This window comes from Sarcophilus harrisii, chromosome 4, assembly GCF_902635505.1.
Source record: "Sarcophilus harrisii chromosome 4, mSarHar1.11, whole genome shotgun sequence".
NCBI lineage: Eukaryota > Metazoa > Chordata > Mammalia > Dasyuromorphia > Dasyuridae > Sarcophilus > Sarcophilus harrisii.
Window position 1 is genome coordinate 332,017,631 of NC_045429.1, and position 25,970 is coordinate 332,043,600.

Genomic DNA, 25,970 nt, shown 5'->3' on the forward strand with positions numbered 1-25,970 from the left:
AAATAAACACAAGATTTATGCCAGGTAATGTTTGTTAGGGACAGCAGGAAGTCAATTGCCTTTGATTCCCCGTATTTCCTGCTACCTCTTTGGGCCCCTGATCTTGCTGGATTTGAGATGACTTATTTATGAGAACTTGCCTTGCATCTCCATTAAGCATTAGAATTTATCCGAGATGAGTGAACTGCGGGGATCCCAAATAATTAAATAGTTTGAAGTCATATGTATAACTGTGTGACTTCCATACTTAATTCCAGACCTCTCCTTCCTCTGTGTCCTCTTCTGTTCAGCTTTCTGTCCCAGCTTGCCCTACTTATAGGCAAACCCACTCCGTGTGTCATATGGGATGTAAGTGGGCTATGTGGTAGATGTGGGCTATATGGTTGTTTCTTTCCAAAGGCTCGAGTTTCATTGAAAAATTGGATGAGGCCTTCAAGAATGCTAAAAGCCACGGCTAGATGCCAATGCCAGGCTAGAAAAAATATGGATTTGGATCTTTAAAAAGCCCAAGGAGGTTTTCCCTTCCCCCTACCTCTCCAGTATCTTGCCCATGCAGAACAGGAAAGGATCGGGTGTTGGCAGAGCGTAGGATGCTCTAGCATCCCCAGTTCTAACCCTAAGCTCTGACCGTGTGTTTGTGTTGGAGGGAGGTGTCCCTCCCACCCCAGCAGCTTAGCCCTTGGGGCGCTGCACCTTCTTGCTCCTCCCGTCCTCCCCACGCGCCCTGCAGCGCGCGCCGTTTCCTGAGTCGTCCCCTCGCGTGCGCCCCGCCCCATTCTCCCGGAGGCAGCATCCTCGGCTGTAGCGGCAGCCCCAGCAGCGACCGGAGCCCCAGCCCTCCCCTGACCCGGCAGCAGGTGCCTCACCAGCCGGCTCCACCGCCGTCCTTCCCCTTTCCAAGCACACATCTCACCTTCCTTCTTTTGGCCAAGGTCCTCAGCCCCTTCAACCCTCACCCGCGCCCCAGCCTCTCTCCAGTCCCCTCCAAATGCAGGCTGCTGTCACCCTCCCCGAGGACATCCGTTGGCTCTTGGAAGGTAAAGTCCGGAACCACCTCTGATACCCTCCCTGCCCCCACCCCGGTTGCAGAAAGTTTAGAGGCGCTGAGGTTAAGAAAGGAAATGAGGCCTTGGGGAGGATGGGGGTAGGCGGTCCCCTTTGAGTGGGCTTCTACTGGTCCAAGTATGGACTTCTCCCCTCACTTCCTATCAAGACCCTCAGCCCATTCTCACCTTGCGGCTTAAAATGGGTCTGTGAGAGGTCGCTGGGAGTCTGTAGCCCTGTCTGTGCAAAGGTCTGGGGATGAGGGTGGGGGGACAGTCCTGGTTTCTGGTAAGTCTGCTGAACCTGAAGGACTCAACCATCCTACTCGGATAGTTAGCCACAGCCAGCGGGACTCTAGACTGGGCCTCATTTTCCCCATCTTGAAACTAGAACTTTGGGTTCTGTTGCCTCTCAAGTTTATTCCAGACACAAATCTGTGATCGAGTGATCCCTTAAGAGCAAGTGACCCATTCTTTCTCAAGAGGTCCTGCTGATCATCAGTCTTGCATCTTCCTGAAAAAGCATCCTCAAGATAGAGGACTGTCCCTTCCCCTTTTAAAAGTTAAGACCACATTGAAACTTTTTAAAGTTCCCAGCCCTAAAACAGACTTCACCAGCTGGCAGTTGGTAGAAGTGAGCTCAGGCAAATGGCACTTTTTAGATTAGAACTCCACTTAGAAACTCAAAAGTGATTAAAACTTTTCTTTTGTTCCTTTACATGGCTTTTGAGGGCAGAGTCATGGAGTCTGTGCTTCATTAAGTATCTCTTTACCAGACTACTCATACTTAACAATAGTTATTAACAGTAGCATGCTTTGGGATACATGGTATGTTTCTCTATTTCCACTTGAAATAATTTATTTCTTATTTCCCTTAACCTCCTGGTAGTGGTACTGTGGAAGGAACACAGGCCTTGGATTTAGGAGACCTGTTTTCTAGCTCCAGCTCTGCTCATGATGCAATCTTGGGCAAAGGATCTGAGTTCCAATACTACCTCTGACACTTAATATTCATATAGGCCTCAAGTTTTTTGTTTAAAATAGGGGGTTGCAGTTCTGAACAAACCCCATGATCTGAGTTAAAATCCAGGTTTGGTATATACTGCCTTTGTGACTTTTAGCAAGGAAATGAATTTCTCTTTGTAAGCCTTTGTTTCCTTTTTATTAAATGAAGAAAAAAAGATTATATTTGACATCATTCTCAGCAATAGTTTTCATTTCTGACTTGTTTCTGTATAGATATTGCTGATCATTCTTTATCAGCCAGATGTTGCTTTGAGGTTGAGACACTCAGAATCCATTTTAATTATAACTTCCATAAACTTTGGCTATAGGTATCAGAAGCTGTTCATACACTGAACAACAGGTCAGAAGGGACCTTAGAGTATTTCCTTCTCACCTTTTGCTTCTTGACTTCTTGTTCCACAGTATTAAGTTTTTAAGTACAAACTAAGAATTCCTTTGGCTTTTTTTGCTTAGAGTACACAGTTGAGGAGCTCAGTTTCTTCCTAGATCTCTTAAGTCTGCATTGCATTCTCTTTTTTGCCCCATTTCATAGAAAACCTAGTTTCTTCAAAACCAAGTGCAGATACTACCTCTTAATGGAGATTTTATCCTGATTCTCCTAGTTATTAGAACCCTTTATCTCTTGGAAATGCTTTTTAATTTCTTACTTATGTGCACATTATATTTCCCTCCTCCCTGAAATCGTAAGCTTCTTGAGGGCAGGGACTGTTTAATTTTTGTTTTTCTATTCTAATTATTTAGTATAGCACCGAGCACATGATACTTAATAAAAGTTTGTGGGATTGACTTGAATTGAACTCTCCCCAACCTTGTGAGTTTTTTTTTAAATTAGCATTTCACATACATATACAACATATATATGTATACAAACAATATATATATTTGTATATATGCACACACTATATTTGTACCACATATGTGTGTGCATATATATATACATACACCATATATACTCAATGCATATACACAATATATATACACATATATTACCTATATACATATTATATATTCATCATATATACATACCACATAAATATATATACCAAAAATATGCTATATATATACCACATACACAATTTATATAGAGCCACATATATATATATATATATATATATATATATATATATACACACACTATATAACCATCACATACACATACTATATATATGTATATATATATACACACACAAATACATGACTATATATGACAGACTTCTCTAAATTCTTCTGCTTCTTTGCTCTGATGAAGGCAGGCCTAGAGCAAAACTCCTATTTGTTTTCAGTGGCTTTTTCATTGAAAGCTACCCCTTCAGCATTTTTGATATGCCGGCATTTTATTGTTTGGAACTGACACTTCGGTAAACAACTCATTTCTGCACCTGCCACCTTCCTTTAACTTAGATTATTTTCTTGTTAGCTGACTGTTTTTAATTGAAGTCTTCAGATCTCCTTCTAAAGCAGGGCCTTTGTTTGCTGACAAGTATAGCAGGCTATGAATGGAGATTAATTGCATGTCACATACTTCTGTATCAAACTTGCTGTGTCTTAACAATCTGTACAGTGCTTGGGCCTCCTAGTATATAAGGTGGAGTCTGAGGTTAAAATTTAAGGAATTCACTTAGTTAACATATTTGTTAAGAATGTTTTCTGAAAAGTTTACATTTAGGAACCCATTTATCTCAAGGAATAGGAAGTGAGGAACAAATATAAGTAAAGATTTCTTTAGTGAATGGATTAGGAATCTGTCATTTGTGTGGTTTTTCATGCTTATAGCAATATCAGGCAGCTGGATGGTAAAGTGGATAGTGCTGGGCCTTGAGTCAGAAAGACCTAAATTCAAATGTAGCCTGCTAGTTGTGTAGCATTGGTCCAGTTACTTAACCTTTATTTACTTCAGTTTCTTCAACTATAAAATGGGGATAATAATTACACCTACTTCTCAGGTTTGTTTGTTTTTTTGAGTATCAAATGAGGTATTATCTATAAAAAGTTCTTGACACAGAGTCTGACACATAGGCATTACATAAATGCTTATTTCCCTTCCCTTTCCCTCCAGATGTGAGTCAGTAAAATAATCTCTTCGTGATGCTCAAAAATTTGTTAGAGCATAGAAATATAGTAGCTCTTCTAGTAGTTGCTGTTTTCGGGGCTTTCTTCTTTAGAATTTATTGTTCACAATTAGAGAATATGTCCCACTACTCTTGTATTAATCAGGCCCCATATGAAATATTATGTGCTGTTTGGGGTGCCACAGTTTTAAAAGGCCTTTGATAAGATAATGATTATAATTCTAGGTCCTTGCAAGTTTAAATGATTGTGTTTATAGCCCCTACCTCAGAGCCTAAGTCTTTAAGATATGTTTGTTGATTGATTCTTAAGCATGACTTTGTTTTTACCTCTTGTTCTTCAAATGGAAAATGAGGCAAAATGGCATAACTAATAGAGAATTGGCTTAGGACTCAGGCAGACCTCAGTTCAAGTGCTACCTGTAACATTCAGTGGCTGTGTATTCATGGGCAAGCCACTTAACTGTTTAGTGCCATGGGCAACTCTTTGAGAATGTAAGGAATGAATTATGGAGCTCTATAAAATAGAGAGTTGAGGGGAGGAGGGAGAGGAGAGAGAAAGGAGAGAGAGATAGGGAAGGGGGAAGAAGGGAAGGAGAGAGAGAGGAAATGAAGAGAGGAGAAAGATGGGGGAGGAGTGCAAGGGAAAGACAGAAAGAGAAAGAAAGGGGAGAGGGGGAGGAACAAGAGGGAGATGAGAGACAGAAAGAGACAGAGGGATAAATAGATACACACAAAAGAGGGAGAGAGAAAAGAAGAGGGAGAACAAAAGAAAGAAAAATGAGGTGATGGGACTAAGTGACATATAACACCTCTTTCTAGCTCTAAATCTTTGATCTTATGATCAAACATTATAGTTATCTTCAAGAATTTGAAGGGTTTTTATATGAAAGAGGTGTTAGGCTTGCTTAACTCCACAGGAAAAAACTAAGAGGAGAAATTGAAAGGGAGCAGATCATATATCTCAAAGTAAGGAAAAACATCTTAAGAAAACTGAAAAAAAATGGAATAAGCTGTCTCAGGAGTGTAGTACGTTCTTCCCTTACTAGAGGTCTTTAAGCAAAATCTGACTGTTAAGCTTTTCCTTGTGTTTATTAGTAAGTCAGTAATTTGTCCCAGTCTGTCAGCTAGCCTTTATTATGTACCTACTCTTTGTCAGACATGGAACCAAGACATAAAGTAAGACCAAAAAAAAAAACCATCAAATAGGGTAGACATACAAACAATTATATACAATCAACATATATACAGGACAAATTGGAGGTAATCAACCAAAGGAAGATTAAAGAGGATAGGGAAAAATTTCTCATGGAAGATGGGATTTTAGCTAGGACTTCAAGGAAGCCAGGGAGGACAGGAAGTGAAGACGAGGAGAAAGATAACCAGTGAAAATGTTGAGAGAATGGAGTGGTTTGTTTATAAAGCAGTGTCATTGAATCACAGAATATATGCAGGTTTGGGGGGAAGCAGGGCAATGAGGTATAAGAAGTCTAGAAAGGTAAGGGGATCAGGTTCTGATTATGGAGTTGATAGGGAGCAACTGAAGTTTATTAATAGAGGAATGTTATAGGCAGCTAAGTGGTGCAAAGGTTAGGGTACCATGACTGGAGTCAGGAAGACTCCTCATCCTGAATTCAAATCTCACTAGCTGTGTGATCCTGGACAAGTCATTGCTTACCTCAGTTTCCCCAATTGTAAAATGAGCTGCAGAAAGAAATGGCAAACCACTCCAGTATCTTCACCAGGAAAACCTCAAATGAGGTCACAGAGTCAGATACAAATGAAAAACAACTGTATGATAACAACAAATGGTCAGAGCTGCCTTTTAGGAAGATCACTTTGATAGCGGTGTGGAAGATGAACAGGAATGAGAGAGACTGTAGGCATGGTATGTTTTACAGTGTATCTGGATACACTTGAATTCAAAAGATCATAGGACTATTGATTTAGAGTGGAAAGGATCTTGCCTACCATTTAGTTGAAACTTCTCCCATTTTGCACATGAAGAAACTGAGGTCCAGATAGCTTACATAGCTTGCCCATGGTCACACAGCCAATACATGCTAAAGGTGAGATTTAAATCTAGGTCTTCCTCACTGCAAGCCTGGTACTGTTTCTACTGCTCTGTCTTGTTTCTGAGGGCCCTTCTAGCCCTTGAGTTCTGTGATTCTATGTAGGTCCTGATCATTATATAATCTTTCTGTGGAAGTTTTGGGATATATAGCCCCATTATGAGTATATAAGTAGGAAATAGAGAGGGCAGGGACAGAATATATGATCTCCATAGTGAATATCTAGTTTTATAAACTGAAACATAGGTATCCCTGCAATGATTTAAGGATAGGCCATAAATTCAAAGCTTGACTCAAGAATTTTTTTTCTGATGGAGATATGTGCTTTTAGAATTATACATGTATATGTATGTATATATAAATATAAATATATATGGAATTTTGAGCAAATGTTTTGAATTGTAAAAAACCACAAGCATAATTTTTTTTAGATTCAGAATACATCATTTTTCTTAAAAGTTTGGAAATGCTTTATTGGAGTTTTGGCAAAGATCAAAACAATAATAGTCAAGGAAACAGTGTCCTCAAAGGGATTCTTGTCAAGTGCTCCCAATAAAAATAGTAACTGGTTGCCTATCAGCACATAAATAAATTACAGATAAGTACAATGAAGGGCATTTTCTGGATTTGTTGAAAGAGGAGGAAATATTCAGGTCTGTTTGTCAAATAACTTCTCTTTCGATGGAAGTCAGCTATCTTTCTGTAGCTTTTGATAACAGCATCTTGGAAAACAAACAACAGGATGCTGTCAGTGTACATAATCATTGTAATAGAGAGATATAAACTTCCAGTATTTTCTTTATCTTCCTGGAAGGACCTTTGAAGATGAAGTAAAATATGGTGACTATAATAACTTTTTTTTTGGGTGGGTGTAAGGATCCTTCATAAGAAAATGGGGGCCTGTTTATTGCTCAGTGTCTATAGAGTTAGCCCTAGTTACCTGCAAAGTATCCAAATCCTCCTGCCTGGACTAGAAAATAAATAAAGTCCAAATAGGATCAACACAGCCAGCCACATGTTGTAACAATCTCTGTTTTAAGTCACTTTGAAATGCCTATGGTTACTTACTTTAAACCATCTTTGAATGAAATAGCTATTAATCATTTCCTTCCAGATTACAGCCTTGTTTTCTATTGGTTGATGCAGCCAACCATAAAATCTGATTCAGTACAGCAAAACCATAGCTATCTAGAAACCTTTGGGAATGATTGTTCTGCATACTTGGAATATTTTAGCTATTTTGAATGGAAAACTTTCTAAAATGTCATACATAGAAGAATATTTAGAAATGGAATTAAGTCTTTTCTTATGAATGGTACTAATTGTATTGCCCTGAAACATGATACTCTCAGTGCCCATCGAGTATGTCTGCCATAGACACAGTTGCTCTTGCATATTGGCGAGGTGTCTTTGCCAAACTTATGGGAAAACATGGGCAAGAATTACACAAGTTGGGCAGGCATGGGTGTGTTGCAGTCTGTAACACTGGAGGAAACAATCACATCTGTTGAGATCACAGATCCATTGGGAATTAAATAGTACCAAGATTGCTATACTTTTTGAATTGAGTTGTTTGTGGGTTTTGTTTTGTTTGGTTTGGTTTGGTTTTCTTAGTGCTTTCTGTAGTTGTTTCTCACATTGCTAAAAGCTCCCATATTCCACAGCTGTCAGTTTGCTTCCCTATAACATCAACTTCTTTCCCTTCCCAGAGAGAATTCCAATTTCTGATTTGTTGCTTTGAATCTATCCTGGGCTTAGAAACCTGTTAGAATTTTGTGTAAAATGAAAGAAAGTAGCTTTTGAGGGGCCCTCTTGTGAGCAAATTGCCTGATTTTAGCATATAGATTTTGTATCATCTATTTTGACTGCTCAGAGCTCTTTTTTGCTTCCTCATATTTGACTTGTCTTCTGAATTGCTGATTATTGGTGGTGAATTGTTATTGCTTACAAAGATTCATGAAAGAGATGCTTTTTTTCTCCTTTAAATGTGTATGTTAGTACATAGAAAGTTCTTAATCAATCAACATATAAGGTACAGTGATAGGTACTGGGTATACCTAGACAAAAAAAAAAAAAAAAGAAAAAAGAAAAGAAACAGTCCTTATCTCAAAGGGTTTATATTTATAGTCTGTTGATCAGAAATAATATGCATAGATAAATTAGTACAAGATTTTGTACCCAGAGGTAGCCTAGTATAAGGGAAAGTACTAGAGTTAGAGGACAGAATTGAATCCTCTTATTTAGGCAGCTTGCTTATCCTTTCTGAGTCCCAGATTTTTCATCTATAAAAGATGGACTAGATATCTTCTAAATTTACTTGTGGGGCAGCTAAGAGGCACAGTGGATAGAGGAAGGGGCCTGGAATCAGGAAGATTCATCTTCTTGAAGTCAAATCTACACCAGATATTACCTGTGTGAATGTAGATAAGTCATTTAACTCTGTCTCATTTTCCTCATCTATAAAATGAATCAGAGGAGGAAATGGCAACTATTCTAGTTAATACAGCACCCCTCTTAGGGTTGATATGAAGCTCTAGTGACAAACAAATGTATGGAGCTTTACAAACTTAAAAGACTATACAAGTGCTAGCTATTGTTATTTTTAGTATTGTCAAAGAAGTCAATTTGACATTTTAGCCTCTTTATAGAGTTTAAAAAAAAAAACAACAGGATCTTTCCATTTCTAGGTCTTGTTTTTCACATCTTGGAAACCACCAGATGGAAAGCTCTACAAATTTAGCTATTTTATCCTTTCTATGTTGTTTTCCCTGTGCTTCCAATATATTGCCTGTTTTTTCTAGCATGTAAGTGTTGCAGGATAGGTTGGATAGTTCCACCAGATGGTTTGTCAAGCTTTAAGTTGCTCATTGCTCATTTCCATAGTCTAAGTTTATTCTTAAATTCTTGCAAGGGAAATATAGTGAAGGCTGATGGTATGTCATTTATTAGTGATGTGACTTTTTAATCTTTGATATTTTCTTTATTTTTTTCTTTTAATTCATCTATTTATTTACATTTTATTTTATTTTTCTCAATTACATGTAAACAAAAAATTTTACATTCACTTAATAAATTGAATTCTAAGTTCTTTCCCTTTCTTCTTCTCCTTCTGCCTCCTTGAAAATGCAAGCAATTTAATATTGATTATAATGTGCAGTCATGCAAAACATTTCTACACTAGCCAGGTTGCAAAAGAAAATGTAGACCAAAAAACCTCCAAGAATAATAAAGAAAATAAAAAAGTATGTTTCAATCTATTTTCAAATTCAATCAGTTCATTTTCTGGAGGTGATTAGCATTTTTCATCATAAATCCTTCAGAATTGTCTTGAATCATTGTATTAAAAGAATAGCTGTCATTCACAATTGATTATCATACAATATTGCTATGACTATATATAGTGTTCTAGTTCTATTCACTTCACTTTGCATCAATTCATTTAAGTCTTCTAGTATTTTCTAATCATTAGTAGGTTAGCCTACTTATTATCTAGGGTTGGGTGGGGGAATGCTGTAGGATGTGGTAATCCAGAGTAATGGTAGAGTCAGCTAGGTGAATAGAGCCCTAGACCCAAAATCAGGAAAATTTGAGTTCAGATACATCCTTACATACCTACTAGTTTTGTGACCCTGGACAAGTCACTGGAGCATAGTTTACCTCAGTTTTCTTATCTGTAAAATGGGAATAATAACACCTACCTCCCAAGATTGTTGTGAGGGCAAAAGAAAATACTTATAAAGTGCTTTGCAAACCTGAAAGTATATAAATACTAGATATTATTATGGAAGGAGAGAAATCTATACCAGGAAAGAAGGGAAGGAGGAATTCATGTGCAAGGGACATGACAAGTCAAGAACTGTGTTTAGATACATAAAATATCTATCCAAAGTTGATTATGAAATGACTTGTACTTTCAAAGATATTGGATAATACAGATGATAAGCAATGTGAATCCTATTCATGATCTCCATAGATTAGAAGTTTTGGCCAAATGTAATAAGATGGCCTTCTTATTTATTTTATTTGAGATAAATGTAAAATCCTGAACATGGTTCAAAAAAATCAGCTGTCTGAGTAGAGGATAGTGGAGATCTGGTGAGAGAGCAAATGGTTTAAGTCAAGACAACAAGATTTTATTAAGTATCTACAATGTGCCTGGTAGTGTGCTAAACACTGGAGATTAAAAAAAAAAAAAGACAAAAGACCATTTCCTACCCTTAAAGAAATCAGAGACTAATGGGGGAGATGGCATGCAAACAACTGTTAATAGTAAGGCTAAGTGAGAGATCATTACCAGAGAGAAGGCACTAGCATTATAGTTACAGAGAGTGCTATTCCAACTGATGTGAGGAAGAAATTTATAATTAGGGATAACCAAATATAAATATGGTAAGTTTTTCATCCCTGAAAATATTTAAGCCAAGGCTGATTGAATAACAAAATGTCAAGAATCTTTTATAGGAGATATGTTCTTAAGGTGAATGATGAAGTATATATTCATCAATATTCTCTAACTTTTAAATAATTGTTTATTCCTATGATTAAAACAGAGCAACTAGGTGGCACAGTGGATATGCCAGGTCTGGATTCAATAAGTTCAAATCCAGCCTCAGACATTTACTGACTATGTGAACCTGGACAAGTCACTTAATGCTATTTGCCTCAGTTTCCTCATCTATAAAATGAACTGGAGAAGGAAATGGCAAACCACTCCAGTATTTTTGCCCCTAAAACCCAAATAAGGTCATGAAGAATGAATGATTAAAGCATCTTGAGTATGTATTCTCAATATATGTTTACTTACAAATTATACAATGTGTTCTATTAAGAACACATACACTATAACATACACAAAATAGACATGAGATATAACAAAGAATGAGATAAAGATAAAGCATTTCATTTATTAACAACACAAAAAAACTTTTTGCCTCGCAAAAAATGAGAGGAAAATAGTGTGGTTAGCAAAAGCAATATAATTGAAAATGCTTCGGTATTTTTTTTTTTAATCTTGATTTAACACTTTGCAGTAATGTATTGAAGGTATTAACCTAAACTTATTTTGATGCTTAATTTTACTAAGATGCTTAGTTTTATATAAGAGCAGAAAACAATGCTTTATAGAGATCCATAGATCCATTTGGAAGAATGACATCATTGGCTGGGCTTACTGACTCATCATATTCAATTTTCAATTCTATTCATAAATTATAGGAAGATTTCTCTGTTGAAATTTAGCTAGTTTAAATCTCATCTTTCCTCATGTCAATCATTTGTTCTTGGGGGCCAATCAGAAGATATTCCATTTTTGTATTTTTAACAAATGGGTTCAAAAGACACCGAAACTTCATTTGGAAGATTTTTAAATTTCAGAGACTAGAGTGGTTTTTTTAATGTGGGAAACTTAATAATGTTTTCAGCAAATCAAGTGAGGGGAGAAGAATATTCTATGTGGAGAAGATATTTAGAGTCATGACAGTGTTGATTAGGGCATCTTTATGTCCAGAAGAAAGAGGATCAAAAAAAAAAAAAAAAAAAAAAAGCCCTCCAATTTATTTGGCTGTTAGGAAATACTTAGTAATTGTGAAGAGAGCCATTTCTGTTGAGTAAAGAGACAAAGATAATGAGGCAGTTGAGATTTTGGGAGACTGGAAGGAGAATGGCATTATATGCAGAAATAAGGAGATAAAGAAGAGAATTATGTTTTGGGAGGGAAGATAAAGTAGTGAGATCTGCAGCACAGGTCACATTACCCAACCATGTCAGCTCATCCTGTGTAGCTCACTTGACTCCAGCTAAAAATGAAAAAGGTTAGGTATACTTGCCCCTGCCTCGGGGCACAGAGTAACCTTCAAGTAATCTAGGTTATGGGATTAGAGCTTGGCTGTTTATTGGGGGAAGGATGGATTTTCTCCCCTCAGCTACTGCCAGCATCTGGATCATGGTATAAAATGAGAGAGAATGGGAGCTCACACAAGTAGATGAGATCTATTAATGGGTAAATGTCTTGGTCTTAGTTGTGTTGAAGTTGTGCCATGATTGGCTATTCTATGAAGGGTGGTATCTGATATATCTTCCATCTTTTTGTTTCATGCCTTGGCCCCCACTTTGAAGATCACTGCTATAGATGACTCCTGATACTCTATAATTCTATATATTGTTTAGCCTTTTGTTGTTGTTGTTTTTTGCTCGGGCAATTGGGGTTAAGTGACTTGTTCAGGATTACATAGCCAGGAAGTGTTAAATGTCTGAGGTCAAATTTGAACTCAGGTCCTCCTGACTTCAGGGCTGGTGCTCTATCCACTCTGCCAACTAGCTGCCCTTGTTTAGTCATTTTTCAGTCATGTTTGACTGTTTGGGACCCCTTTGAGGGTTTTCTTAGAAAAGATACTGCAGTGATTTGCCATTTCCTTCTTTAGATCATTTTACAGATGAGAAAACTGAGTTAAACAAGATTAAATGACTAATAAGTGTCTGAGACCAGGTATGAATTCAGGTCTTCCTCGAACTCCATCCACTCTCCCACTTACCTGTCTATGTCTATGTCATTAAACATTTTTAAAATTGAATGCCAGCACACTTTCTTTTGAATGTTCAACTTCTGGATGAATTTTTAGAAGAATTCTTAGTTCTCCCAAAATGAAAGTCACAAAAATGGTGGCATCCGATTTTTAGTTTGGTAGCTCTGGGAACCTCACTTAGGATTATGTTGATTTCCAGAGCTTTTTTCTGAGACCTACACTAGTGTACTAGCTGCCTATTTCTTTTTTCTCATGAGCTAGAGGAGGCATGAAAAAATAAATGTCACACATTTCTTGGATCATAGGACAAAAGCAATCAGGCAGCTTGGAACAAAACACGACAGCATACTGACGATTCTTGTACTCCATTTCCCTTCTTGCACACACAAAGCTGGTGGCTCTGATTTCAATCTTGTCAGCCAAGATGGGTTTTGCTGCTTCAAAAATGGCTTCAAGGATCACAGTTGATGGTTATATTTTTTAAAAAAATCAAAATTAGTTTTAAAGTGAAAGTTTAAACATCATCTCCAGCCTCTCTTCCATTTGTTCTTAATGGATGTGAAAATGGATAAGGTAATGTTTTGTTTCCATGACTATAGCAAAGGAGGATAAATTAGACACTGGTCTATGAATACTTTGCTTGCTGGGATTACTTGAGTGAATATTGAATTTACCAGGGCCTTGTCCTTATGTTGTAGTGGGGACAAAGAGGCAACAATTGTTCTTATTTCACTAGGTCAAGATTACCCAAGAGAATGCATTTAAAATCACCATTAGTCACTTAACTTCTGTTTGCTTCAGTTTCCTTAACCATAGAATGGGAATAATAATAGCAGCTACCTTCCAGGATTGTTATGAGAATCCAATTAAATAATTTCGGTAAAGTGCTTAGCATAGTGTCTGGCTTAATAGATACTTGTTTTCTTCCTTCCCTTTCTCCTATTGAAAATACAGTTACAATTTCTTTTCCTGTCCTAGAGAAATTAAGAAGAAAGTAACACAAAATTTATAAAATTTATTTCAGGTTTCTGGACTGGTTTCTTTTAGGTCCATTTTCTTCTTGTTGAGTCATTTTTCAATCCTGTCTCACTTTTTATGACTGCATTTGGGGTTTTCTTAGCAAAGATACTAGAATGGTCTGCCATTTCCCCCCAGATCATTTTACAGATGAGGAAACTGAGGCTCAAAGGGTAAAGTGACTTGCCCAGGATCACATGTCTAGCAAATGTTTGAGTTCATATTTGAAAATGAGTCTTCCTGACTTTAGGCCTGGCGCTCTATCCACTGGACCACCTAATCGCCCTTTTTTGGTCCTAGACACACTTACAGGCTAAATTATAGGTGAGATGGCATTGTATGGTAGAAGGTTATAATAAGTAGTTCAGTGGTAAGATGCCTTATCTGTAATACTTTCCCTCTGAAACATTAGGAGTGAATTCCCAAATATGGATAAATAATTTTTTTAATATTATCTTTTGAAAATTATAAGAACCATAGCCTCTCACAACTGGAAGGGAGCTTAGGACATTAAACATTAGATCTAAGTGGAAAGAACCTTAGAACATGGGTTTTTAGAGCCAGAAAGGAGCTGAGAACACAGGATGTAAGAGCTAGGAGGAACTGTAGGTCCTAGAATATTAGATTTGGAATATAAAATCTTGGATATAGAAGGTCAAAATTGAAAGGTTCATTAGAGACCATATAATTGAACTCTCTCATTTTATAGGGAAAGAAATAGGACACATTTTTAGTCCTATTTTTATCAGGCAAGTATGTAGCATATATATTTCAATAATTCAGAATTCTAGATGCTGAGGGAATTATACAAAGATAACAAAACATGATTTTTGCCTTCAAGGAGCTTATAGTATGGGGCATAAAACACGTATAAAGAATATCTAGTGTTTTGAGAAGATTGTAAACTTAATATGTCAACAATGTGATGTAGCAGCTGCAGAAGCTAATGTGCTCCTAGAATGTATAATTAGCTTAATGAGGGAGATGATAATCCTATTGTACTCTGGTCTGGTCAGTCTACATCTGAAATTCAGTTCTGAGTGACATATTTTCAGGTGGGCATTGACATGCTAGAGCGTCTAAAGAAGGGTAAGCAGAAAGGGACTCAAAACCCCAAGTTATAAAGAATGGCAAAAAAGAAATAAAGATGTTAATCCTGGAGAAAAGATGGCAGTAAATAGGGAGGTCTAGCTATAAAGAATTGTTACAAAAAAAGGAGGATTGCTTGGCCTTAAACAGAGAAAACTAGATTCAATAAGTGAAAATTTTAGGGCAAGGGTTTTTGACCAGGGATCCATGAACTTCCTTTAAAAAGTTTTTTGATAAGTGTATTTCAATAAAATAAGTTTACTTTGTAATCCTGTGTATTTTATTTTCTGCATTTAAAAAAAACCATTTTTCTGAGAAGGGATGCATAAGCTTCACCAGATAGCCACAGATAAATAAAAAAAAGTTTAAAACTCTTGTTTAAGAGTAGGCCAATTTTGGCTCAGTATGAGGAGGGACTTCTGGTAATTTGAGCCGCCCATAATGAAACTTTGGTGGGTTCCTGTTCAGCAAAAATATTCACCACTTCTTAATGATGTGGAGAGCATTCATCCAATGAATACAGAAGTGTAATGGCAGTCAAGATCCTTCCCAACTCTGGAATTCAGTGATTATGACTCTATCATACTTTCATACTCTACACTATAGTGTGTACAAGAATGAATTATATATCAATGCTCCCTCTCTCTTTACCTTACCCTTATTTTACTTATGCATACATGTTTCACATCTCTCAAAGGAAATATAAGTACCATGAGAGTAGTCTTGACCATTCATCTCTAAAGAAGGGGCATGAACACCTGCTTTGTTGTTGCTCTTCAAAGAACATGGAACTTGCTCTTGAAACCTTCCAACCACATGTATTGTCTCCCTCATTAGTATGTGAGCTCCTTGAGGGCAGGGACTACCTTGATTTTTTATTTGAATCCCCAACTTTCTGCACATAATAAATGCTTAATAAATGCTTTATTTGCTGAACATAGAGTCTTGCAATTAGTGGTTTGTAAGTGTGTGTTGAGGTAAAAAAGCTACATGAATTTATTGGAAGAAAGATCATTTCTGGCTGAGTCATCCCTATATACATATTATTATTGTTGTTGTTGTTCATTTATGTAGCTGTGTGACACCAGACTGGTCACTTAATCTCTCTGAGCTTTAGTTTCTTCATCTATAAAACAGAGCTGGATTACATGACTTCAAAGGAATCTTCCAGCTCTATTTAGATGAACACTTCCACTGTTATCTGGTATTTACTTTGTTTATACTTATGTTTACTTGTCTTCTGTGATTGAATATATGCTTCTGCATGTCAGAACTGTTTCATTTTTGCCTTTATTTCTCAAATGTCTGGCGTTTACTAGATACTTAATAAATAGTTTTTGGCTGATTGATTGATGGAAGGAAAGTATTTTTTGTCCAATTTCAAGGAAGCTATTTAAAAGTGTGAAACATTATAACAAAATGTTAAAACTATCTTTGACACTTAAAGTTTTCTAGACTTTTCCCCTCACATGCTCCCCAAAAAGCATGGAACTTGCCCTTGAAACCTGAAACCATATTAATGAAGTATTGTCTCCCTCATTAGTATGTGAGCTCCTTCAGGGCAGGGGCTATCTTGATTTTTTGTTTCCCTAATGTTTTGCCTATAATAAATGTTTAATAAATATTTAATTAGCTGAGTATAGAGTCTTGCATAGTTGGTTATCATTCTCATTGACTGGAAAAATGCCTTCGCTTTATCCATGGCATCTCTAATGAAACTTAGAGCACTATGGTAATAATATTAATGACATATGTAATAAAGAATCAGCTATGTTTGATCTGCAAAACTTTTAATTTCAGAGACTTAACTTTATCTTTAAAAATTAGTATTTCATTTTCCCCCTAGTTACATGTCAAGAACATTTTTAGCATTCATTTTTATAAGATTTTGAGTTCCAAATTTTTCTCCCTCCTTTCTTCTGAAGATAGGCAGTTTGATATAGTTTATGCATGTGCTATCATCGAAAACATATTTCCATATTAATCATAGTTGAGAAAGAGTAAAAGGGGAAAAACATGAGAAAGAATAAAATAAATAAAAAAATATCCTTCGATCTATATTAGTTCTTTACCTGATTATGGCTAGCATTTTTTTTAATGAATCCTTTGTACTCTTCTTGTATCATTGTGTTGCTGAGAAGAGCTAAGTCAGTTATAGTTGGTCATCACACAATATTGCTGATTTTGTGTACAATACTTTCCTGATTCTGCTCATTGGGGCATCCCCTCTGTTTCCAATATTTTGCCACCATGAAAAGGGCTGCTATAAATATTTTTGCACATGTACATCCTTTCCCCTTTTTTGATGATCTCTTTTGGCTAACGAGTGAATGAACTTTATCTTAAATCTTTAAGATAATTCCAGGACTTTCTTTGTCCTGCTATTGACTTATGACATTTATTATTCAGATGGAAGCTTTTATCTGTTTGGGAAAAACTCCTTTTGTTAATGCAAATTAGTTATTTCTTTGTAATTGAGAATTTTAGAAAATTGTCTAGGGATTCTGATAGGTTAATTAACTTACCTTGAGTTCCACAGGTAGGCTTTGTCAAAAGCAGAGTTTAAACTCAGGTGTTTTGCTACCTTGTCTTTATGTTTTCTGCTGGATCTGCATATAAGGCAACATTAGTGTCTTACATTGAATATTTCCTTGTTTCAGTGACTTTATGATCTTATCCCTCTAGTGATGCAGGTAGACATGCAACCATACCTTTCTCTTTGGTACAATTCTTGTCTGTCTCCCAATAAACCTATCAAAAGGATCTGCCCTATAGAGCAGAGATTTTCTACTATGTTTTTAAACTTGTTAGGTGTTTGTAGGTATTCTGTATGTTATACTTAACTCTTGATACCCAACTGATTCACTTCCTCTTTCTGATCATACATATCTTTTATGCCATTTCTTGTTCCTGTATCCTTTATGGCAATATGTTGTAGCATATGTCCACATTCCATTCTTTAAAGATTGTCTATTTTGTGATCTGAAGCCAGGTAGCATTATTATGCAAGGGCAGCTGAGTGGCACAGTAGATAGAGCACTGGACTTGAAATTAGGAAGACATCCTCAATGGCTTCAAATCCCATCTCAGATAATGACTAGTTGTGTGATCCTGGGCAAGTCACTTAATCCTGTTAGCCTTAATTTTCTCATCTGTAAAATGAGTTGGAGAAGGAAATGGCAAACCACTCCAATATCTTCACCACAAAAACCCCAAATGGGGTCAACAAAGAGATGGATATGATTGAAGCAATTCAACAACAAACATTATCAGGAGAATATAAATCATTAAAAATAGAGAGGATTGTGTTGGGGAGCAATTTGGGATTGTTGAAAGCACCATGCAGTTTCCCAATTGAAATACAGCCCACTTTTTAATTTTGAGGTTACTTGATTTTCTATGTGTGGTGCCTATCCAAAAGTATTCTATTTTTGTGACTTTGTGAACTTGTGACATACCTTTCATCTCAATCAACAAATGGAGATTAAAAACTTTTCATTAATTCTATTTAGGAAGGTCAAATAAAATAATGTTTGAGAAAAGATTTCAGAACTATGAAACTGTCTTGATATAAGCTGATGTCAGTAGAATTCTGAACCTGGATGCAGGAAGATTTGTGTTCACATGTGAACCTCAGATACTGACTAACTGTGTGACTCTGGGCAAGTCACTTCATATTTACTTGCCTCAGTTTCCTTATCTAAAAAATGGGAACAATAATAGCACCTATTTCCCAGCATTGTTGGAAGGACACAAATGCGATAATATTTGTAAAGTGCTTTACAAACTTTATAATGCTATATAAATGCTAACTATTATTATTATGTAAACTAATATATTTATAAGAGGTATTTTAATATTTCATTACAACATAAATATTTGATGTTGGTCAATTTAGGATCCATGATTTTTTCTCAAAATAATTGCATTTCAACTGGAGGTATACTTTGCGTACATTTGGGTCTTCCTTTTCTTTCAGAATAAATCAAGCACCTGGTAATTCTGACAACTTCCCCAGTTTTCAGTATGGTGCTTTTCCTCTGTATTGTATATATTAGGGGAGAGTAAAGGAGGTATATGGCCAAATTTTTAGGATTTTTTGTTTCCCTAGGATTTTTTAAAATTAGAATTCCAAATGTTATAGTGATTAATATAAAGTGATCTTTTAGCATGACCTAGATTTATAATATATGTTTGAGCCACATATAGTTTTTTTTTTCAATCTTTCTTTATTGCATATGTGGTCTCTCTCTTCATTACACTGTGTGATCCAACTGATATTATACCTCTTAATAAATTTGTTTTCTTTGAATGCCTGCTTTCTTAGGTGTTTGATTATATATAGTGATTTTAATTCAGTGGTATTTGTTAAGATTTTCTCATGGTTTCCTGCTAGCTTGTCACTTTCTGTGACTAGTTTGCAATATTTGTATGTTTATGAAATTTGACAACCTATTCCTTCTGCCATCCGTGATCATGTTTAATATTAAAATATAATTTATTTAGGAAAAAAGGTCTACTTTGTGGCTGACATGTGCCTTAGCTTTTTAGGCTGACAGGGTCCTATACTGACATGAGTTACTTTCTATACATTTTTTAAAATGGGTAAATAATGACTATCCCTGAATCCCTTAGTTGTTTTTCTTCCTTCCCCTTTCAATTCCTCTTCTTTCTTTTTGAGTCATTTTTATTTCCTTCTAGATGTGGAAGAATACCTGGTAGAAGGTTTGCAGAATGAGAATCTTAGTACCAGTGCATGGGAGAGCAGAGATGCAATTTTACGGGGCTTCCAGCAGATCAAAGCCAGGTTTGTCTAAATCCATTATTATTACAGTTGTTACTTAATATTTCAGATGAAGTATAATCTACTGCAGCAGACATTTGATAAATGTAGTAGGAGAAAGTATAAAGATACAGTTAATTATCTGGTAGCCTAAAGTAATTAGAAGACCTCTTTTGAGCCTCAGGTAACTCCATTGACCTTTATTAAAGATCTTTCCATTTAACTAAAAAAGTCGGCAAGGTTTAAAATTATGTCGACCCATATTTCTTCAGAATAAAGTGTACTTGACAGTAGGCAGAGACCTCTTGGTTTGTCTTCTCAACCTGTGTTCTATTTCATTATCTCTTTTCCCAGCAGAAGGGATGTCTTATCAATCTTTGCACGTGTGATCCTTTTGAACATTTGGAATAATCTATCCTCAGACTGCGTTGGAATATTATACTTAACCAAGAGATTTTTCCACAGGAAATTCCGATCTATTTTGAAAAGACGTACATTTTATAACAAGTGCATCTAATCTGCTATGAGTGCGGGGCAGAGAAATGGAAGGAAGCACAAAGCAATGTAAAGTGTTCCTTTATAGCCTATTTCCCAACTACCTTCTGCCTAGAATGGGGTCACTGGGTGACATAGTGAGACATGAAAAAAAAAAAAAAAAGCCTTCTTCAATCTGGTGGTATTTGTGATCTGGAATTTGTATATTGAATGCCAATTATTCCTGTCTTTAGAAGGTGTGGAGGGGATGCATAAAGACTTGAAAGGCTGATAGTTGCATATCTACTTTAAGAACTCTACTCAAGTCCCAGAGTAGCAGCAAAGAGTTTTATCCTCTGGAAGGGCCCAGAGCCAGATCCTATTCCCCATAGTCATGCTAAAGAACCTCACAAGATGCCCTGCTGTATCTTAATCGATCTTTCCTGCTGGCTAATTAAACATCAGTTTTACTCAGCAACTTGGGACTATGTAATTATCAGCCTGGGTTGTCCTGAATAATTGAAACAAGCAGAATGCAGAAGACAAGATCTTTCTTTTCTCCTTCCTTTATTTCTTTCTCCCATTCTTCCTTCTCTTCTTCCTTTATTTCTTTCACTCTTTCTCCCTTTCTTTCTAATTTGATTCCTTCCCTCCTTTCTTCTTTCCTTCCTTCCTTCCTTCCTTCCTTCCTTCCTTCCTTCCTTCCTTCCTTCCTTCCTTCCTTCCTTCCTTCTCTCCTTCCTTCCCTCCTTCCTTCCTTCCCTCCTTCCTTCTTTCCTTCCTTTCTTCCTTCCTTTCTTATACCAGCAGAGCATAAATGCAACTAGCCCAATTCTGTAGGTATCTTCTTACATGCCATGTATTGTGCTTGGTGCTGGAGATACAATGACAAAATGTAAAAATGACCATGCTTTCTTTTTTTCTTAAAAAAAAACACGTATACATATATATGTATGTGTGTACATATATGTAGGTTATAAATGTACATATATGTATGTGTGTACGTATATGTAGGTTATAAATGTACATTCATTTTTTACATATTTCCTTATGAGTCATGTTGGAAGAGAAAGATTAGAACAAAAGGGCAAAACCATGAAAGGAAAAAAAACAAAAAAGGGTGAAAATAGTATGTGTTGATTCACATTCAGTCTTTCTCAGGATGTGGATAACATTTTCCACTCAAAGTTTATTGGAATTGTTTTGGATTGCTGAATTGCTGGGAAGAAACAAGTCTATCATGTTGATCATCACATAATCTTATTGCTGTGTACAATATTTTTTCTGTTCTGCTTGCTTGTTATGCATGTATGTCTTTCCAGGCTTTTCTAAAATCACCCCCTTTATCATTTTTTTATAGAACAATAGTATTTTATTACTTTCATATACCACAACTTATGCAGCCATTCTCTAACTTATGGGCATTCACTCATTTTCCAATTCTTTGCCACTACAAAAAGGGCTGCTTACAAACATTTTTATACATGTGGGTCCTTTCCCCTCTTTTATGATCTCTTTGGGATACAGACCCAGTAGTGACACTGCTGGATCAAAGGGTTTAGTTTTATAGCTTTTTGACCATAGTTCCAAATTGTCCTCCAAAATGACTGGATCATTTCACAACTCCACCAACAATGCATTAATGTCCCAGTTTTCCCACCTCCCCTCCAATATTTATTATTATCTTTTCCTGTTATCTTAGCCAAATTGATAGGTGGGAGGTGAGACATTCTGCTGTAAGGTTACAATGTGTAAATATGCTGAGATGGGAAGACTGGATCAAGATTAGATTCTGTTGTCTTTCATCTGAGGTCCAGCCCAACAGAGAACTCATCAGTAGAGGACTGGTCAGCAAGAAGCACATTTTTCTTTTGGCAGCAGCAGTTCATTAAACTGTGCTCTAAAGCAGTGAGAAACTGTGGTTTATGTTGCTGGAGGGAGCATCTGCTTTGGTGAAATCCTGTGGCTTTTGAAGAATTAAGGAAGTAGATGGGTGAAAGGATGGTAGTGGTTTCAGACTTTTTGTTTCACTATAGAAGCATGTGCATTATGACTTGTGTGGGATGTCCATTGATTCATGATATATCTAAATCTGTGGCCTAGAAAGTAATCTGGTAACAGGAGGACTGAAGAAGCCAAATGATAAGATTTTTTGTTATGATGAGAGAAATATACTATGTAATCAATATTCTAACTAGGTGTAGGGAACGTAGGCAACAACATGGAGCCTTGGGCATCAGGGATGCCCAAGTTTTTTATTAAAACTTTTTATTTACAAAGCATATGCAAGAATAATTTTTCCAATATTGACTCTGGCAAACATTTTGTTCCAAATTTTTCCCCTTCTTCCCCCCACTCTCTCCCCTAGCAGGCAGGAAGTCCAATACATATTAAATATATTGAAATACATGTTAAATCCAATATATGTATACATATTTTATACAGTTATCTTGCTGCACAAAAAAAATCAGCTCAAGAAGGAAGAAAAAGAAAAACTAAGAAAGAAAACAAAACGCAAGCAAACAACAACAGAAAGAGTGAGAATGCTATGTTGTGGTCCACACTCAGTTCCCATAGTCCTCTCTCTGGGCATAGCTGGCTCTCTTCATCACTGAACAAGTGGAATTGGTTTGAATCATCTCATTGTTGAAGAGAGCTACGTATTAGGAACACTTTTTTAATACTTCTTTTTACAAATGCACATATTTCAATGCCAGGAGTTCTACTTTAATGGCTGAGAAATATTTGATTTTCAGTAAGTCAAGTAATATATTTTCTAGTAAAGGTTCTAGCCAGGTAATCACTAAAATCTTGCTTGGAGTTCACAGATGCCCTATTCCAGTTTTGGATGTACTAGTAGGAATTCTCCTTTTGTGGATTTGCTTCCTGAGAGAAATGTCTGAATTTCACACTTTGGCTCCATTGTAAAAGAAAGAATTGTGATGGTTTGACAACTGTAGCAACTGCAATAATAGCAGCTGCTATTTTTTTTTTTAAAGTAAATGCATGTAAACTGAGTTTGGGGAATAGGGAGCAGCTTGTTCCTCTCAAAGAGCTTACTGTGGTTTATGTGGTGGACATTCAGGAAATCATCATCAGTAGCTTCAGGAAACATCTGCATCATTGGGGACTTATTTCTATGCATTTCTTTGCTGCGAGAAAAATGATATTTTAATGTAGAATTTTATGCTTATTCAAATCATAGTAGAAGTCAGCAATCCAAAATGAGAAGATTAGCAAAGGAGAGGGATTTAATGGGGAACTGAGTAAGTATCTACCTTGTACAAGGCCATGTTAGAAGGTCTTCGAGAAATGTAAAGACAAATATGACATAGTTTCTGCTCTCAATTTTCATCAGCTAACTATATAAAAGGCAATTTGTCAGAGTGTATAAAGGGAGTTGGGAAATTTTGTCATGGTTCAGTCATTTTGGTTGTATCTGACTCTTTGTGACCTCTTTGTTTTCTTGACAAAGATACTGGACTGGTTTGCTATTTCCTTCTCCAGTTAATTTTACTGAGGCAAACAGATTAAGTGACTTGTCCAGGGTCACATAACTAGTCAGTGTCTAAGGTCAGATTTGAATTCAGGAATCTTCATTCTGGGCCCAGGCTCAATTTGTGTCGTTTCACATTTAATATTTGAGTGATCCTGAACAAGTTATTTAACCTCTGGGTGTTTTAGGCAACTCCATAAGACATATTCACCAAGTCATAGGGATTGGTAGAGGAAATTCTCATGCTGGGAGTTCCTCATGTAGAGGAAACCATCCATCCTTCTGTACCCTAGTAATTCCTTGAATTCTTGTCATCCTTATTTAATTGATGTACCATGAAAGGAAGATTTGTTACAATGTGCATCCTGTCTGGATGTAATGTTGGTTTTTTAGTAGGTACATTTTCTACACACACACACACACACACACACACACAGTTACCTACATTAAATTGTTGTTATTGTTCAGTTATCCAGCCATGTCCAGCTCTTCAGGACTGCATGAACCATAGCACGCTAATACCATCCATGGTATTTTTTTTTTAACAAGTAGACTGGAGTGTCTTGCCATTTCTTTTTCCAGTGGCAAAGAGCAATTAAGTGACTTGACCAAAATCATGAAGCTAGTAAGTGTCTGAAGCCAGAATTGAACTCAGATATTCCTGACTTCAGGCCCAGTGGTCTATCCACTGAGCCACCTAGCTGCCCCATTACATACTGGTAATATCTATTGATTTAGAAATATAAACTGAAATAAACTTGTCACAGTTCTGTAAGTTATTAAGGACAGTCATAAATCCTTTTATACAAGGCATACATGTGATGTATACAATGTGACAGCAGTCCATTCCATTCATATGTCCTAATCTGTTCAGTCATTCCCCAATTGATGAGCACCCTGTTTGTTTCCAGAGTTTTTTTTTTTTTTTTTTTTTTTTTTTTTTTTTTTTTTTTTTTGGTTGTTCAGTCGTCTTTCAGTCATTTCTGTCTGTTCCTGACCCCACTTGGGGTATTCTTGACAAAGACACTGGAATGGTTTGCTATTTCTTTCTTCGGCTTATTTTACAACTGAGAAAACTGAGGTGAATAGTTATTTGCTCAGAATCACACAACTGATTAAGTGTCTGAGATTAGATTTGAACTCAGGTCTTCCTGGTTCTAAACTCAGTATTTTACCCATTAAGCTTAGCTACCCCTTTACTGCAATTTTTAAAAAATGCCGCTACAGAGCTCTTTTAGTGGCAAAGAAGTGGAAAATGAGTAAATGCCCATCAACTGGAGAATGACCGATTAAGTTATGATATGTGAAAATATTGAAATGTTATTGTTCTATAAGAAATGATGAGCAAACTGATTTTAGAAAGGCCTAGAAAGATTTACACGAACTGATGCTGAAAGAAATAAGCAGAATCTGGAATACATTGTACACAATAATAGCAAGAATGTGCGATGCTCAACTATGAAAGACTTGGTTCTCAGCAGTTCAATGATCCAAGGCAATCCCAATAAACTTTGGATGGAAAATGCTATCTGCAATAAGAGAGAGACGCATGTAGACTGAATGTAAATCAGCACATGCTATTTTCAGTTTTTTTCTTTTTCTTCCATTTTTTTCTCTCATGATTCTTCCCTTTTGTTCTTGATTCTACATGATTCATAAGGAAATGTACATGTATAATCAAGGGGAAATGTTATTTTCACATATAACTGGGGAAATAAAAAAAAGGAAAGGAAAAATGCTGCTACAGCAAAAATGCTGTTTTTCTATATGGGTTCTTTCCCTCTAAATTTGATCTCTTTGAGGGATATGCTTAGTATTGGTATCTCTGCATCAAAAAGATAATTGCCTTTTACTGTTATTTTCATTTGTATCAGTGCAAAGGTGTATCTAGTTCTTCTTGTTTAACTGCTTTTACTGTGCTTTGGTTCCTAGAAGTCTCCACATGTTTTCCAAATTCCATAATAATAATATTTCATAACATTTCAATACTACAGTTTTTTCTTCAGTCATTTCCAGCAATATCTACCTATTTGATTTTCAGGTTATGTGATATAAAAGGGATATAAATGGGATGGCTTTATTTTGTTACCACACAAAGTGTCTTTTATAAATAATGTTTCAGTACACATCAGATCTTTATTTCTGGCTTTACCTTGGGTGTGTGTCCAGGAGTGTGATCACAGGATCAAAGGCTATGAGCAGTCTATTTTTGTGACTTTTATCAGTTCCAAATCAAATTGGTTCAACTGTTTTGGAAAACAATATAGCCTTATTTTTAAGTGTTTCACCCAAACCCTTCCCTAATTTGCTGCCTTTGAATCCTGGCTCTTACTTTGACTTCCCTTCCTTTCATCTCTTCCCCTCACATTCCATTGCCTGAAAA

At 36.3% G+C, this 25,970-nt stretch overlaps 1 protein-coding gene across 1 annotated transcript in view; it reads left to right on the top strand.

Annotated features, from left to right (window-relative positions):
• Window positions 1-791: 791 nt before the first annotated feature.
• SKAP1 (src kinase associated phosphoprotein 1) overlaps window positions 792-25,970 on the top strand; it is a 380,537-nt gene continuing 355,358 nt past the window's right edge. The window contains exons 1-2 of the mRNA XM_031968654.1: window positions 792-1,037; window positions 19,536-19,641. Coding sequence (XP_031824514.1) covers window positions 989-1,037; window positions 19,536-19,641 — 155 coding nt within the window. The 5' untranslated portion in view covers window positions 792-988. The remainder of the gene's footprint in view (window positions 1,038-19,535; window positions 19,642-25,970) is intronic.